We start from the raw sequence: 14,870 nt of genomic DNA, 5'->3' as shown, positions 1-14,870 counted from the left end.
GAGGATGGTTGGGGGGCTCTTACATATTAGGGTGTGAAAGTGCATTAGTTTCCTGGAAGTTAATAGGTATTGCGTTACCAATGATACACTAATGGTTTCTATGGCATATTTTTGTGTAAAGATGCATAAAAGTTTTAAGGGCCCTTACATTTATGATTTTTTAAGGCTTGTTTTATGTTTGAATGTCTTAACTTCATGCAACTTTGGTGGACCCCTTTAATGAAATAAGGTTGTTACATTCTGAAAAGGATTTAACTTTGAAACCAAATCAATATGTAATTCTCGTCCTGCAGGTTTCAAACCAATTAAATAGGCTGTATTTAAAGTTTCTTAAACGGAATCCTGGTTATGATGGAAAGGTATGTGTCTAGTTGAATGAGTATGTATTGTATTTCATTAAGTTATATAACTGTTTTGACATTGTTTCCACTCTATGTTTTTTAATTATGGCATCAATTCTGTTTAGGTTTCAATATATGGTCATTCTTTGGGAAGCGTCCTCTCATACGACATCCTATGCCATCAAGAAAATCTCTCCTCCCTTTTTCCAATGCAGTGTCTGTATGAGAAAGACTCAAAAGATCTAGAATGTTCTCCTGATATGATTGACCAGTCTTTTGAATGCAGTTCTTTGGCTAATATAGAGAAAAATGACTCAACTATGATGACAAAGGACATAGTCGATTGCCTTGGGGAAGAAATTCTACTTCCAAATCCATCAGTAATAGAAGGACATGTTGAAGACAAATCCTCAGTGTCAACTAAATTTGATGTAGCAGCTGAGGACCCTATGCAGAAAAGTTGCAGGGAGGACGTGCATCAATCACTTAATGATTTTAGTGGAGCCCCTTGGCTGGAGGAGAGTGGGTCTGGGGAAACTACAGAAGTAGACTTTGTTGTCTCAGACGGTTGTTGGGAGAAAGCTACTGAGGAAGAGAACGAAGAAGCCAGAGATAGGGATAAAACAATCAAAATGCTTAAAGAGGAGGTAAGAATTTCAATTTGCCTATATAGGAACATACACATACTTATGCATTCAGGAAGGGTATCTTGTTTCTATGGATACTGTTTTTTGGGCACATGCGACCACCGATAGATGTTTTTCTTTTGCTTCCTTGGATTTCAATGTGTTAAATGAACGTTTCCCCTGCTTCAGATCGATTCCCTAAAAGCAAAAATTGCAGAGCTGGAATCAAATAACTCTGAGGATATAGGTGGTATGCTGATTGAAGGATCCCCCCTCGTTTTTAGTGCATGGAAATCTCTATTCTTGATATTATCATTTGGTTCATTCTTATGGAGGACATCTTATACAAGTTTTGATGTCTTATATAACAGAAAATAAGGAGATGCTTATGCAAAAACCACCTATGTTGCAGAAGTTTGATCAAAAGCTGCCACTGAAGCTAGAGGATGCAACAAAGAGCTATACCCCCTATATTAGATACACAAAGCTTGAATTCAAGGTATGATTAAAAGAATATAATTGATTTTCTTTCATAAAATGTTTTTTTTTTTTTTTTGGTTTTCCTGTGATAGAGTACCTTCTCTTTAAGATATACTAATGTTATTTTAGTAGTATTGAAAGATACATAGGAACATACAACCAAGGTAATCCTTCCCAGAAGAAGAAAAAGTGGATATTTAACATTTTATGGAACTTGTGACTTATTCAGTTCAAATTTTATAATATCAGGTCGACACATTCTTTGCAGTGGGATCACCTTTGGGAGTGTTCCTTGCCCTTTGCAATATCCGTATTGGACTTGGTAATGATAAAATTTGGAAGCCTTTTATGTGTATACTATTGGCACATTTAAATCCTTTTAAGCATACTTGCAATTTTCCTTTTTCTACATTGTAAAGTTTTTGTGTTCTATTCATTATTACTTTTAATAAAAGTTGGATACCATTGGCCGGTGGAAGATAATTATCGTATTTTTTATGAAGTCACAGAGTTATCATGATTCTAATGAATGATTTCACTTTATTTCAAATATTGCTATTTATTATGCTGTGCCTGGTTCTTCTGATAAATAATCTCACTTTATTTTTGTTGATCATTTCACTTAATCTTTTAAATTGCTATGTCCTAGTTATGTTTTTAATTGCTCTACTTAAATTAATACAGTTTTTAGTGTGCCACAATTTTTATCGTCTTATATAAGGTGCTATTAGCTACTATATTTCTCTCTTACTTTTTGCTTCCCTCATATCTTCTGTTTAAGTTGAATCTTCAAGTTCTAACATTATGTTTCTCACCTTAGTTTTCCTGATTTCCAGCCCCGTCACAACAGTTCTCTTTGTACTTTATATCATGCTTGAACTGCTAACTATTTTTCTCTATGTTGCAGGCAAAGGGCAAGATTATTGGGATGAGGAGAACATATCTGAAGAGATGCCAGCTTGTCGTCAAATGTTCAACATTTTCCATCCATTTGATCCTGTAGCATATAGGTTGGTGTTAACCTGTAATGAACTGTTTTATTCATCATTGGTGCAGAGAATATCAGATCTTAAGTGAAATGGTTCATTTGTGGCGGGGCATGAGCTTCTTTGGTTTGGCTCATCTAAACTGGCAGAATTGTGAAGCTATAGTTGGGTGTAGACAAGTGTATGATCTTTTCTCCACTTGTTTTTAGGAGAGGGGTCTTGGGTGGGGTGAGGAATGGACTCACTGTAGCTCTGAGTTTGATTTGTTGATATCATGTGCGTATCTATCTTTGTGTGTCCACAACCAGGCAGCGTCCTAAAGAAAAACAAAAACAAATGAAAATTTGTATTCCCTTTGCCATCTGTTTCTTTCTTTCTGGACATGTTTCATTTTTTCATCTTAATTTGTGATCGTAATCTGTCGTTAAACTTTACAGAGCATTTTTGAATTTATGCAGAGTAGAACCACTTGTTTGTAAAGAATACATCACTAAACGTCCTGTCATTATCCCTTATCATAAAGGTGGAAAAAGGCTGCATATTGGGTTTCAAGTAAGGCCTTTGATATATGCTTATTATGTTTTTCTTTCTTTCTTGAATTCACCCGTTTTGGTTTACCCCTTGGTTTACCCCTTTCTTCTCTTTCACCATGTACCCTACCCATGTTTAGCTTTTGATATGCTTGTCTTTTTTGTTTAGGAATTTACTGAACGTTTAGCTGCTCGTTCTCATGTAGTAATGGATCATTTCAGTACTGTAAGGGTGAGTCCAATTAAACTTCCCCAAGTTAATATCTTTTTGTTATATATGCAAGCTTTATTTGGTTCCATTGCTTCAACTTCTATGGCAATGAACTTCTCAAAATTTTCTCTGTTCTGGATTTGGTCTAAGTGTGGATTCCTTGATTATTCTGGTAAAATTATACATGCGTTCACGTATAGGAGTAATGGTCAAAATCCAATTTGTTTCTTCTGAGTGCAAGTTTGAGTACAAGTCATTCTCATTCACTTATTGTTTGTTTCTTTTGGAATGATATAACAGTAATAGTTAGCAGAGGTTTAATTTTGTTTTGGGCTAATTCTACTTAAAACAGTCTGTTTTTTTCTCTTTCTTTTCTCCAAAGCTAGAAGAAATGCATGTGTTGACAGTTTAGTGCTGAACCTTATGAGGTTATGATGAAGCTTTTATCCCTGTTTGGTTCATTCGGTGTCAAAAGCATTGGCTGTTAATGTTGTAGAAATTTATTCTGAATTTTTAATTAATAGTTAATGAATATTTGAACCTTGAAAGCATTATCAAATTATTTCCATATATAACGTGAAATACATGGATCATTTAATTAGTAACCTAAAATCAAGAGTCTAATTTACATGTTTAATACTTGGTATCTGGTCATGTTTAAGTTCCAATCTCTACAAAGATACATGATCATACTGGTTTCATTGGAGTTCTTAGTTGCCTTAAATATTCCATAATACACAAAATGCTGAATTGTTGCTTTAGTTTTTGATTGTACAATTATAATGTATTGTGAAACTTGAGTCTCAATTGGAACATGGCTTAGGGTCATAACTAAATTATATCATTAGTTCTGATTTGGTAATTTCTAGAATTGCTTTGAACAGGCAAAAGTGCTCACAGCATGCCAATCAAGAGACACTGACAACCTAGAAGGTAGTTTAGACTTTTTGTATCACTTGTCATTTCAGTTTCTCTTTTATGTGTACAAGTAGCTCTAATTGGTGCACTTGTTGCCGGTGCACTAACAAAAATAGTTTGACCTAATATATGTTACTACTATATTTCATTTATACTCTTCTTCCTTTCATTTATTTATTTTTATGACAATAGGAGAAGAGAATGTAAAAGAAAAAGAAGAGACGTCATATGGTTCTCTAATGATTGAGAGGTTAACTGGAAGTGAAGGACGGATAGATCATGTACTTCAGGTGTGTAATTATACTGTCTGATGTTATCTGATTTCATTTTAATTTCCCTTTAGTCTGTGTGTGTGTGTGCGCATGCATGCATTGGTGTATGCCTGTGAAAATGAGACTGCACATGAACTTTGGTTCATACACTTTACTGCTAGCAGTTATTGGTTCTTTAGTTTTGTTTTGTCAGTTGTCACTACTGTGATGTATGCCTATGAAAATGAGACTGCACATGAACTTTGGTTAATACACTTCACTGCTAGCAGTTATCGGTTCTTTAGTTTTGTGTTGTCAGTTGTCACTACTGTGATGTGTAGGGTTTTACTGGTTTGTACCATTGGTATCTAAATCTAGCACTGAATGTTACTCTTGTAGACACCTGTCTCCAACCTATAGGAGGCCAATAAATATGATGGTATGCATTTAGATTTGGAGATTGAAGCATTATGATGCTCTAACTTATGGTCTTTCTTGGCTTCTTCTATTAGTAATTATAGTTCTACTTATTTAGTCATATACCTGATTGAGCAATACAAATGAGTTGAAAATTGGTATTTGAGTTGGATGAGGAATTATCAAATTTCAAGGAATCTTTGAAAAAATGTTAAGAGTGTATGGGGTTATGCCAACTTCCAATGATATAATTTTCAGAGTTTGTGTGATCAAAGAAATAGTGGACGGAGTTTAGTTGTCTTTTTCCTCTTATTGTAACATAAGGATTTTAGTCTGTGTTCTTAGTTATGATTGCTGGTGCTAATTTCTCCTTACTAGTCGTTTTGTTTTTCTACAGGATAAAACTTTTGAACATCCATATCTACAAGCTATTGGGTCACATACGTAAGATTCTTGAATCTATATACATATATATATAACATATGCATGTGTGTAATGGAAATCGAAATGGAGAAGAAAAGTTGTGCATATTCAACTCAAAGCTTAGCTTATTTATGCAAGTTTACAAAGTTTGAAAAAGGAAAGGAAATTGTGGAAATAATGATATGATTTAGGTGCTAAATGAGCAGCAATAAAAGAATTTGGGGCTAAACAAAGTAGTAAGAGAGAAGATGAAACTCTAGAAAACTTAGGGTTTAAAAAAAACCTCTAGTTTCTATATATTAATTCAAAGAAAAATAATAAGAATCATATTATGACTGCAAAGCCTACAACTTATTTATATAGGCTTTCTTCTTGCAAGTTCAGTTACTAGGCTTTCTTACAAATAAAGTTTTATTCTAGCCCTAGGTTTAAACCCTAAAGATAACTAATAACCTCCGGCAGTTAGGGGTGCAGTACTGGTGTTGACATGATCCGACACGGATTCTGACACTGGACATGGATTGGATCCGGTGAAAATTGATGGACGCGGTGGTGGGAGAACTGAGAAGAAAAAACCTGGAGAAAAGGAAAAAGAAAGCAGGATGAGGAGGATACACAGTGGAGGCGGCGGCGGTGACCGTGGATGACTTCTAACAAAGAAATTGCTGGTTGAGGAAAAGAAAAAAAATCTGATACGTAAAGCCCCAATCAAGTTTCTAGGTTTTTTTAGTTAGGGATTTTTTATAAAATTTTTAATGCTGGTCCAGACTCCTGACCAGCCCATGATTTTATAAATTCACAATGGGCCAAAAGCTAAGGCATAAAAAATAAAAAAGGCACCTTTCCAAAAAAAGCAAAGGCTGGATCATCTCATAAATTAGGTTATGAGACGCCAAAAAGAAGAATTATACCTTTTAAATGTGAGACGCCCTGTCCTACTGCCGTACCCAACATTTGGAAAGTGTCCAAGTGTCTGTGTCCAACATGTGGACAGTGTCCCTGTGTCCGAAATTTCGAGAATTACCGTGTCCAACACTAGGAGTCTTATCCATATCAGGCACCTGTGCCCTGAGTCCCGTTAACATAGCTAATAGCACTAGCCGTCTATAATATATATTACTTAAAATAAATATTATAAAATAAAACTGAAATAATAAAATATTATAATAAAAATACAAGCTCTTACATTATTCTTTCTAGCTTGGAAAACTTGACTTCGTTGAGAAAACTTTCTGTACTTAATCATAAATTTCTAGATCAGCTCTTTGCAGTCTTTTGTTCATGTAATTGTCTTGGTTCATATCGATGGTTTGGCAAGCTGTTCCACAGATAAAAATTAAAGCATTATTTTGGTTTCCATGTTTTCCTTCTCCTAACTTTGTAGTCGCATGCAATTTTATTGCATAGATTTCTTCGTCAAGGTTATCAGCACCTTACTAAACTTTCTGTTATTCTTCTGAATGCTTGGAGTGTATCAATGATAATTTCAGGTGCCTTTTCTCCTGGCATTCTGACAAGACTATATACATCTTCTACGCTCAAACCTAGGTTACCAGCCTTTCGAATTTCAGTGCAAACAGCCTTGGTGATCTCAGGGTCAAAATGACTGGCTTATCCTTCATTGAAGGTTTTGACAACAAATGCTCAGCATAACTAGCCATAGCTTCCCAAGGTGACTCACCAGACTTCGGTGCTATGGTGTCATTATTTTTAGACTATTCAGGATGTTTTTCACATTTTGTGCTATCTAAAATCTGCCAGAGGAATGGATCTTTTTTCTCCAAGCATGGTCACCTCCTGATAGAGGCCTTGATAGATGCAAATTGGGTTGGATCTCTGGATGATAGGAGATCTACCTCTAGATATTGCAGATTTGTGGGAGGAAACCTAGTCACTTTGAAGCAAGAAGTGTAGTTGCTCGATCAAGTGCAAAAGCAGAATATAGGTCTATCACTCAGAGTCTTTAAGCTTTTGTGGTTAGGAAAAGTATTGGAAGAAATAAAATTGTCAAAAGAAGACAGATTATCTTTGTATTGTGACAACAAGGTTGTCATCAGCATAACCTAAAATCCAGTGCAACATTATTGAACCAAACACATTGAGATTGATCGTCACTTCATCAAAGAAAGGTTAACTACTGGTTCTTGAGCTTATTTCTTTTGACATCTGACAAGCAGGTAATTGATGTCTTCACCAAAGGTCTTAGCAATAAGATATACCATATTTTGGTCCGGAAATCAGACTTGTGATAACTATGCCCCAACTTGAGGGGGAGTGTTGACTTATTGACAACTAATAATTGTGATAATTGATAGTGTATAGCTGATTTCTAAGAATTTAGTTTCTTCAATTAGTTTATGTTTAGGGATTTAATTTCCTTCTTTCAATTTTGTGTATATGAATACCTATGTATTTTTTCTCATTGAATTATCAACAACAGTGAAAGTTTTTTCATTTTTCCGTTGCCACCTTTGATTTTAAGTTTTAGCAGTTTCATCCATAGATACAAAATATTCTGTGAGCAGAGGTGACGACATTTATACTTCTTTGTGGAAGAAGTACCTACAAAAATGCACTTTAGGGCTCATGGGTCAAGTTTCCCTTTGTTGTGAATATGAGCAAGCCTAAAACACCTTAAAATTTTTGGAGGAAGTTTGGTGGTTATATTAGTGTTAGGAAAATGGGATTGAAGTATTTCCATAGGTCTCTTGAAATTAGGAACTTTTGGAGGCATCTTATTTATCAAATGGGCTGCTGCTGAAACTTATCCCCATTTGGTTGTAGTGACATTTATTTGAAGAAAGGGAGCCCTTGTTACTTCATGTAAATGTCAATTTTTGCATTTAGCAATGCCATTTTGTTAAGGAGTATCTACACGTGAGTAATGAATAATCCTTTCCCTTTTAGAGAAATGTGATACATAATACCTTGTGTTATCGGTCCTCAGATTTTCAATGCTAGATCTGAATTGGTTTTTGATCGATTGAAAAGAGAAGGGAAATGTGTCACTTGGCTCAGATTCGTTTTTAAGAGAAAACCCACATTACCCATGTGCATTATTTAACGAATGTAAAAAACCGCTCTTGTCACGTTAGAAACCCTTGATCCCCATATATCTGAGGGGATTGATGAGAAAGGTAAAGATTATCTATTGTTGAAATGAAACACGATGATGTTTAGCCAACTCACAAACATCACAATGTAAACTGTCTATTTCAATAGTTTTGAATAGAAAAGGAAATAATTTCTTCAACAAAGAAAATGGAGGATGTCCTAGGTGGTAATGGTGTAGCCAGATTTCTTTCTTTGAATTTGTGTGCTTAGAATAATAGGAGGATAGATTACCTTTGCTACTCTTAGCCTCTAAGATATGGTATCCATCCCTTCCTTTAGCATGTTCAATTATACTCTCCGTAGCTAAATCATAAAAAATACAGTGTGAGTAGGATAGAAAGTCATTGAGCAATTGAGATCTTGGATTGCTTTTCGAACAAACATAAGGTTCATGGATAACTTGGGAACATGTAACACGTTTTTTAGTGAAGGGAAATAAATCCACAATTCCTTGGCTTGCAAAACTGATTAGAGATCCATCTACAATTTCAAACTTTTTGTTACTAGGACAAAGAGTAAAAGTGACAAATAAATTATGGGAAATCATCATGTAATCAACAGTCTGGAGTCTAGGACCCAAGAGCTTTTGTTAATAGTCTTAGTCATTAGAGCACATTAATTAGGGAACTTGCTTGTTTGAGTTAATACACATGATGTACTGGCTTTTTCAAGAGAGTTAAGTAGATTATGTGACCTCTTATTCTCTTCTTTAAGGAGTTCCAAGTTCAGTTTGGTTTGAATGTTTAGCATTGGTGAAAAAGAACCTCTTGTTGCCTCTGTTCTCCCTTGTCTCAACCTGCACGAGGAGGCTTCCCATGGAGATGATAAGTGGGATTTGAATTTTGTAATTCCTTATTTAATTAACTATGTTCGAGAGGGTTGAGGAATTATGTCAGATATCAACCATTTTCAGGGTGGTATTCAACAATGAAGACAGTATATTTGGACTAAGGTTTCAATAATGAAGGTTGATAAGTTTTCTTAGGCTAAGGTGTCAGTAATGAAAGACTGTTAATGAACGAAGTAGAAGTTTTTTGGAATACCTAGCTCGAATACCATGAAGAACTCTTTACTGTGTTTTATTTCAAATGATAGCTATGTGTCTGCATTTATAAAAGATGCAATAGTTATTCTAGGAAAGAAATCAAACTCCTATAAAAAAAAAATCAGCTTATTCTTACAACTCAGTCTATGTCTACAAATCTGTCTATCCTTACAAATCTAGAACAATTATAGCTAAATAATAGGAGATTTACAGCGCCACCATATTTACAGCTAAAGAATCCATGAATTCTCCAACAATAATTATAGTCATTTTGGTCTTTCCAAACCGTTCACTAAATCTGAATCATCCCAAAGATCCTTAGGAACATTAGAAAGCATGATCACGCTATGTTCTCCTCGCCAGGCCTCTTCAATCTTTTGTTGTATATTATAAATTTGGGAATAGTTGTCGAGATCAAAGTCACATTTTCCTTGAGTTCCTTTGCTGTGGGATAATACATGTAATCTGCACTTATTTTTTCATCCATCGAGTTTACCAACCAAGTCACGATCATGGAATTCTTTGCATCCCAAATAACATATGTCAGATCTATCTTCTCGGGGGTTGGAGTTTCACTGGTCAACCCTAATATACTTATGGCGATTGAGATCGTGTGAAATTTCGTTCATTGAGACTAATGGTGATTGTTTGGATAGGAATAAGGTTTTTATTGTGAGGCAATTGGTTTGGGTTGGTTTTGGTAACTCTACTGCAACTTGAGGAAATTTCAGACATCATAAAGAAATAGGTAATGGAAGAGAAACAAATAAAATGTTGATCTATTTTGGACGAAAAAGACAAATTTAGTGATTAAAGCTGAAACAGAAACAAGGGTTTAACAATGAAAGCTGAAACAAAGAATTCAATGATGAAAGCTGAATCATAGAATATCAGATATAGGCTCTAATACCATTTAAGAAAAGATGAAAATGGAAAACTTTATTTTTTATGAGTTAAAGGATGGTACATTTTTAAGTTTTCAACCTAGACTAATTATGGAAACAAAATGTTTACATGATCAATAATTAATAAAATCTTCTAAAATCTGCCTGAAATCTAATTCCTAATTACTAGAAATAAATCAATAAATCAAATATTTGTAAATCAGTTAATGAAATCCTTACATTCAAGGAATCTATTTTCTGCAGTTTCGCTAAACAAGCACTTAAGTCATCCTAAGTACTTGAATAATTCAACCTATGAGATGGTTAATTACTTCTGTAAGTTAGAAGGCTTAAAATGTATTAATCTTTATAAACATGTTGATGCCTTGTCTTGATAATACTTCAACCATGGAAGTTTTTACGAACATGTCTTTGATGCATAAGGATCTCTTAAGCATAATCTTGTGTCACTATATTTTAGGAGTGATACTCATGTTGTCATTAACCCTATGTCGTTTGATGAATTTCATCAGCTCCAAGATATACTAACTTTCAAGTCATATGTAGCTTGCTAATAGGCTACCCAAATTTTTTTATTAACAAGAAAAATAGAACTACCAAAACTAACAACGTATTTATAGCCAATAGTTGAATGGAGAACTTTTACACTCCCTATCAAGCAGGGTTGTAGATATTGGTCATACAAAGATGGTAATAGGCTACCGAAGTGTTTCCTTATTAATAAGAAAAATAATGCCAATAATCACCACAAATTTATAGCCAAATTGAATGAAGAATTTCCACACTTATCTTCAATCTAGGTTGTAGATATGGGTTATTCTCCTCAAGTCTTTAAAACTTATTTTGAGAGAGAGCTTTGGTTTGAACGTATTTTATTTACTGTCATGTTGGCATGCATTATTATCTATTGTACAATATCTCTTATGAAATGACAATCTACTTCCACATCCTTCGATCTATCATAATGAATAAGGTTCTAATCTGATGCTTATAATAGCCTAAATGTTCCAAAACATCTTCATAGGCTAATCAATGAAAAAATTAGTATCCTTATCAGCCACATTCCTTCTGAAATCTTGTTGGTGTTAAGAACAAAGAAAGAAAGCAAAACAGAGAATTAGCAGTATAATGAGTCTGCTCTCAATGTTTTGTTTTCTTCAAACTTTACAATATATATGAGTTTCTTTTCAAGAGAACTCAACAAATCCCACTAATACAATCTTGAAACTTGAAATACATAAAAAAAATTAACCAAATATGTCAATCATTACCTGAACACGTAAAAAAATCTACCAAGATTGGTTTTACCTAAAACAAACACGCACTCATCACAGGTAGCGTGCACCAAAACAACTTCATTCTAACTGCAGATACATTCCGCAGGCACATTCCACAGATATACTCCGCATTTCTTCAATCCCGCCATACAGATCGCAGCTTCATGTGTCTGCAAATTTGTTCTCACTTGGACAGTCCGCCAGGCTTGTATCATATGGACTGTCTGCATAATGTAAGTCCGCGAGACAGTTCGTCAAATAACAATCTGCCAAGTGAATCGCATTTGTTGTTTGCCATTTTTGCGAGCTGTTGCATGGTTGGCCATATCGGAACAAATCTCCTGTGCCATTTGCACTACTATGCCACAAATATTTTTTTTTGGTAACCTGCAATTAGTTATTGAACTCACTAAGATTTGAATATCTTTGCCTGAGTTCTTTTTGAAATACATGCCCTTGCATGGTCTCATCTTAAAATATCATACAATCCAAAGTTCTACATTTATGTTCCACGATTGAATTGTTCATAAATTGAACCCCATAGCACATGAGAAACCAATATCTTGTCTAGTGTGAGAAAGAGATGTAAGTTCTGTAAACAATCTTTGACATCTGCCTTTGTCAATTGGCCTTCGAAGTTGGATTAGTTGTTGCCAATTTCTTCACTTTAGCTGTCAAAGATCAAATCTTTGTTTCCCATCGTTACTAGTTTCATGTTGGTTCCATTCTAGGTAATTCTTTCTGTTCAATTTGTGAATGGTTAATTGAAGAGAAGAATTCATACTGGCATCATCAATATTGAAAAGGTGTGGAGGAGATGGTTTTAGTGTTGTCCACATCACCCCTAAAGTTGCTAAAACTCGGTTGGCTCTAGTCATGGTACATCTAGTAAATTTTCCACCCAAGTCTCAAGGATCATGCATTGATACTATTTGAGATTTTTTAAATCGGAATCAATAATTCATTGATTCTAGGAACAACAAATTACATAAAACACTGAACATGCTAACCCCTATCAAACCTAGAACTAACCAGATTTCATGAAAACAGAAATAAAAAACAAAGAGCAACCAAAACTTATCCCTAAAATTTAGGAATTCGTCTTTATGCTCAAGTCCTAAATCTTTCGACACCCCACGAGCCAATACTAAAAACTAAAAAGAAAATCTTGCCATGGGGACAAACAAATTAGGATCATCAAACAACATATTAATCCTGATCATTAATCATGGAGAATTTAGTACTATTTTAAAATTTGATACCAAGCATTTGAACTTAGAAACATAGGAGAATCGGTGGAGAGGCCAAACTTGAATACAAGGCCACATTAAACTTTAAAACTGAAAACCCTATATCTGTTTTATGTTGTAATCGCATGTAGCATCTTAAATTTTGAGTTGGCAATCATAAATGTTTGTTGTAGACGTTACTATCAAAATGGTTTGTCTATTAAGAAATGAAAAGGAAAAAGCATTAATATATCATGCGTAGGGTAAAAGATAGAAAATTTGGGGTTTCCCAACCTTAAGACAAGGCCCCAAAAAAATGTGCAAAATTTCATACCATCATTGTGTTCGAATGTTCTGCAGCAAGAATACTTGAGGGGTGGAATAGCTTCAATCCTATGTTTGATGTTGCCTCAGCTTTCAAGAATAAACTTGTATTTTTTGTTCCAATTTTGATTTGTAAACCTTTTGTTTAACAGAAACTATTGGAGGGATTATGATACTGCCCTGTTCATTTTGAAACATTTGTATCGAGATATACCAGAAGATCCCAACTTCCTGGGGGAGTCTATTGAAGGCAGCTTGAAAGATGAGAATGCATCCATGGGCTGGTCTGATGAAAGAGAGACTATTGATGAAGAACTTCCATTGACATTCTCCGCCAGAGATATGGTGAAAAACTTCTCGAGGAAAGCTAAGAAATTTATAAAGAAGCCTTGAATGGCAACAGATTTCTTTTCTTGCTGTACGCTAGAACCAAATGCTAGCTGATCTGGTCAAGAAGTGATGCACTACTCCTTCGTCATACCGTTACTTTTGCTGTTGCTATTCGTTCATCTTCTGGTGAAGCTACCTTTTCTACGTGGGTTGGGTTTTCAAGAATTATTGGAAAGAGGTACCGTTTGGAGAATTTTATAAGTATTTCATCAGGGATGTTGATATGCAGCAGTAGACATGAAGATAATACTGCTTTTTGCTTTCTGTGTACATAAAAAGCAATGCAGAGATTTGCTCTAGTGAATTTAGGTGGCGGGTACAAATGTACAAGTTTCTTATAGTGCAGAAAGTGCATGTAATATATAGATCAAAGGATCTTGTTGGTCACTAACTTAAACTACTATAAATTCTTGAATTTGCTGAGAAATTTGTAGTAAGTTCCATCTGCAATTACTGTGGGATTTTATCATACTGCAACTCATGATTTTTTTATGTAGTTAAACTACAAGTTTAGTAATTTATGTTTGCTTAAAATTATGATTTGGTCACCGAAGTTTTAAAAATTAGTATATGGTCTTCAATGCTATGGATTTGTTATGTTACGGTCAGTGAGCCGCCAGTGTAATGGCAATATGATGTGGTTCTTAATAGTAATTTTTTTAAAATTTTTTTTCATTTCCTCATTTTGGCGTGAATTTTTTTTTCTTATTATTTTCCCTCTTCTCCCATAACCCTGGAGCTGGAGCATCAGTAGAGTAAAATGCAAACGTTTAACTATGCAATGAAGAAGTTAGTAATCTTCCTTTTTATGGTATACTTATTCATCAAGCATGTTATTTCATTATTAGATTAAAGATGATCCAGCTGTGGGATTAAATAATTTCGAGAAACTAACTTCATTAGTAAGAGCGATAGATGGCAGTGATTGATTATCTTCATGGTCGCATTAGCCTTCAATAACCTGAGACTCTTCGGTTGTAAAGGCTAGTGCATCAATCATGGTCAGTCGACACTGGTGGCTTATAGTTGGAATTGCTTGGCAACAGCTTTGTCCTGATAGTTGGAATTGCTTAGCAACAGCTTTGTCCTGAATCGGTCTCACCATTCGGGAAGAACAATCTTTCCAGTGTGATTGAAGCTGAATCAATGAGCCCAAGCAGTCGGGTGATTCCTCATCCAATTTCAACCGAGCCAATAGACCGCTTGCTTTTGTCTTAGAGAGGTCCAATGGCCTTAGCCATGGAAAGCTAGATCAATGCCAAATAGCAATGTAAAAAAGAAGACCCTTGCTTGTATGTGATATGTCTAATGTTGAGCCAGTCTAAAGATATATGTGCATATATATTATTTGTATGCTCATTTACTTATTGCTATATGTTCCGATTTAAAATTATGTTAGCACC

At 34.7% G+C, this 14,870-nt stretch overlaps 1 protein-coding gene across 26 annotated transcripts in view; it reads left to right on the top strand.

Moving 5' to 3' along the window:
- LOC107908069 (phospholipase SGR2) overlaps positions 1–14,004 on the top strand; it is a 29,684-nt gene extending 15,680 nt beyond the window's left edge. For 8 of the 26 annotated variants that reach the window (XM_041088702.1, XM_041088705.1, XM_041088703.1 and 5 more), the window contains 12 exons: positions 294–359; positions 467–988; positions 1,157–1,217; positions 1,339–1,466; positions 1,697–1,769; positions 2,355–2,457; positions 2,892–2,985; positions 3,133–3,195; positions 4,044–4,107; positions 4,285–4,382; positions 5,158–5,204; positions 13,230–14,004. In XM_041088702.1, coding sequence (XP_040944636.1) covers positions 294–359; positions 467–988; positions 1,157–1,217; positions 1,339–1,466; positions 1,697–1,769; positions 2,355–2,457; positions 2,892–2,985; positions 3,133–3,195; positions 4,044–4,107; positions 4,285–4,382; positions 5,158–5,204; positions 13,230–13,470 — 1,560 coding nt within the window. In that variant the 3' untranslated portion in view covers positions 13,471–14,004. Of the gene's footprint in view, positions 1–293; positions 360–466; positions 989–1,156; positions 1,218–1,338; positions 1,467–1,696; positions 1,770–2,354; positions 2,458–2,891; positions 2,986–3,132; positions 3,196–4,043; positions 4,108–4,284; positions 4,383–5,157; positions 5,205–5,645; positions 6,625–6,653; positions 7,638–11,630; positions 11,758–13,229 lie in introns of those variants that run through there. The other 18 variants (XM_041088707.1, XM_041088709.1, XM_041088708.1 and 15 more) reach the window with 16 other exon arrangements.
- The last annotated feature ends 866 nt before the right edge of the window (positions 14,005–14,870 follow it).

This window comes from Gossypium hirsutum, chromosome D02, assembly GCF_007990345.1.
Source record: "Gossypium hirsutum isolate 1008001.06 chromosome D02, Gossypium_hirsutum_v2.1, whole genome shotgun sequence".
Taxonomy (NCBI): domain Eukaryota; kingdom Viridiplantae; phylum Streptophyta; class Magnoliopsida; order Malvales; family Malvaceae; genus Gossypium; species Gossypium hirsutum.
Note: the sequence above shows the minus strand (reverse complement) of the source record. Positions and strands in the feature narration are given on the sequence as shown.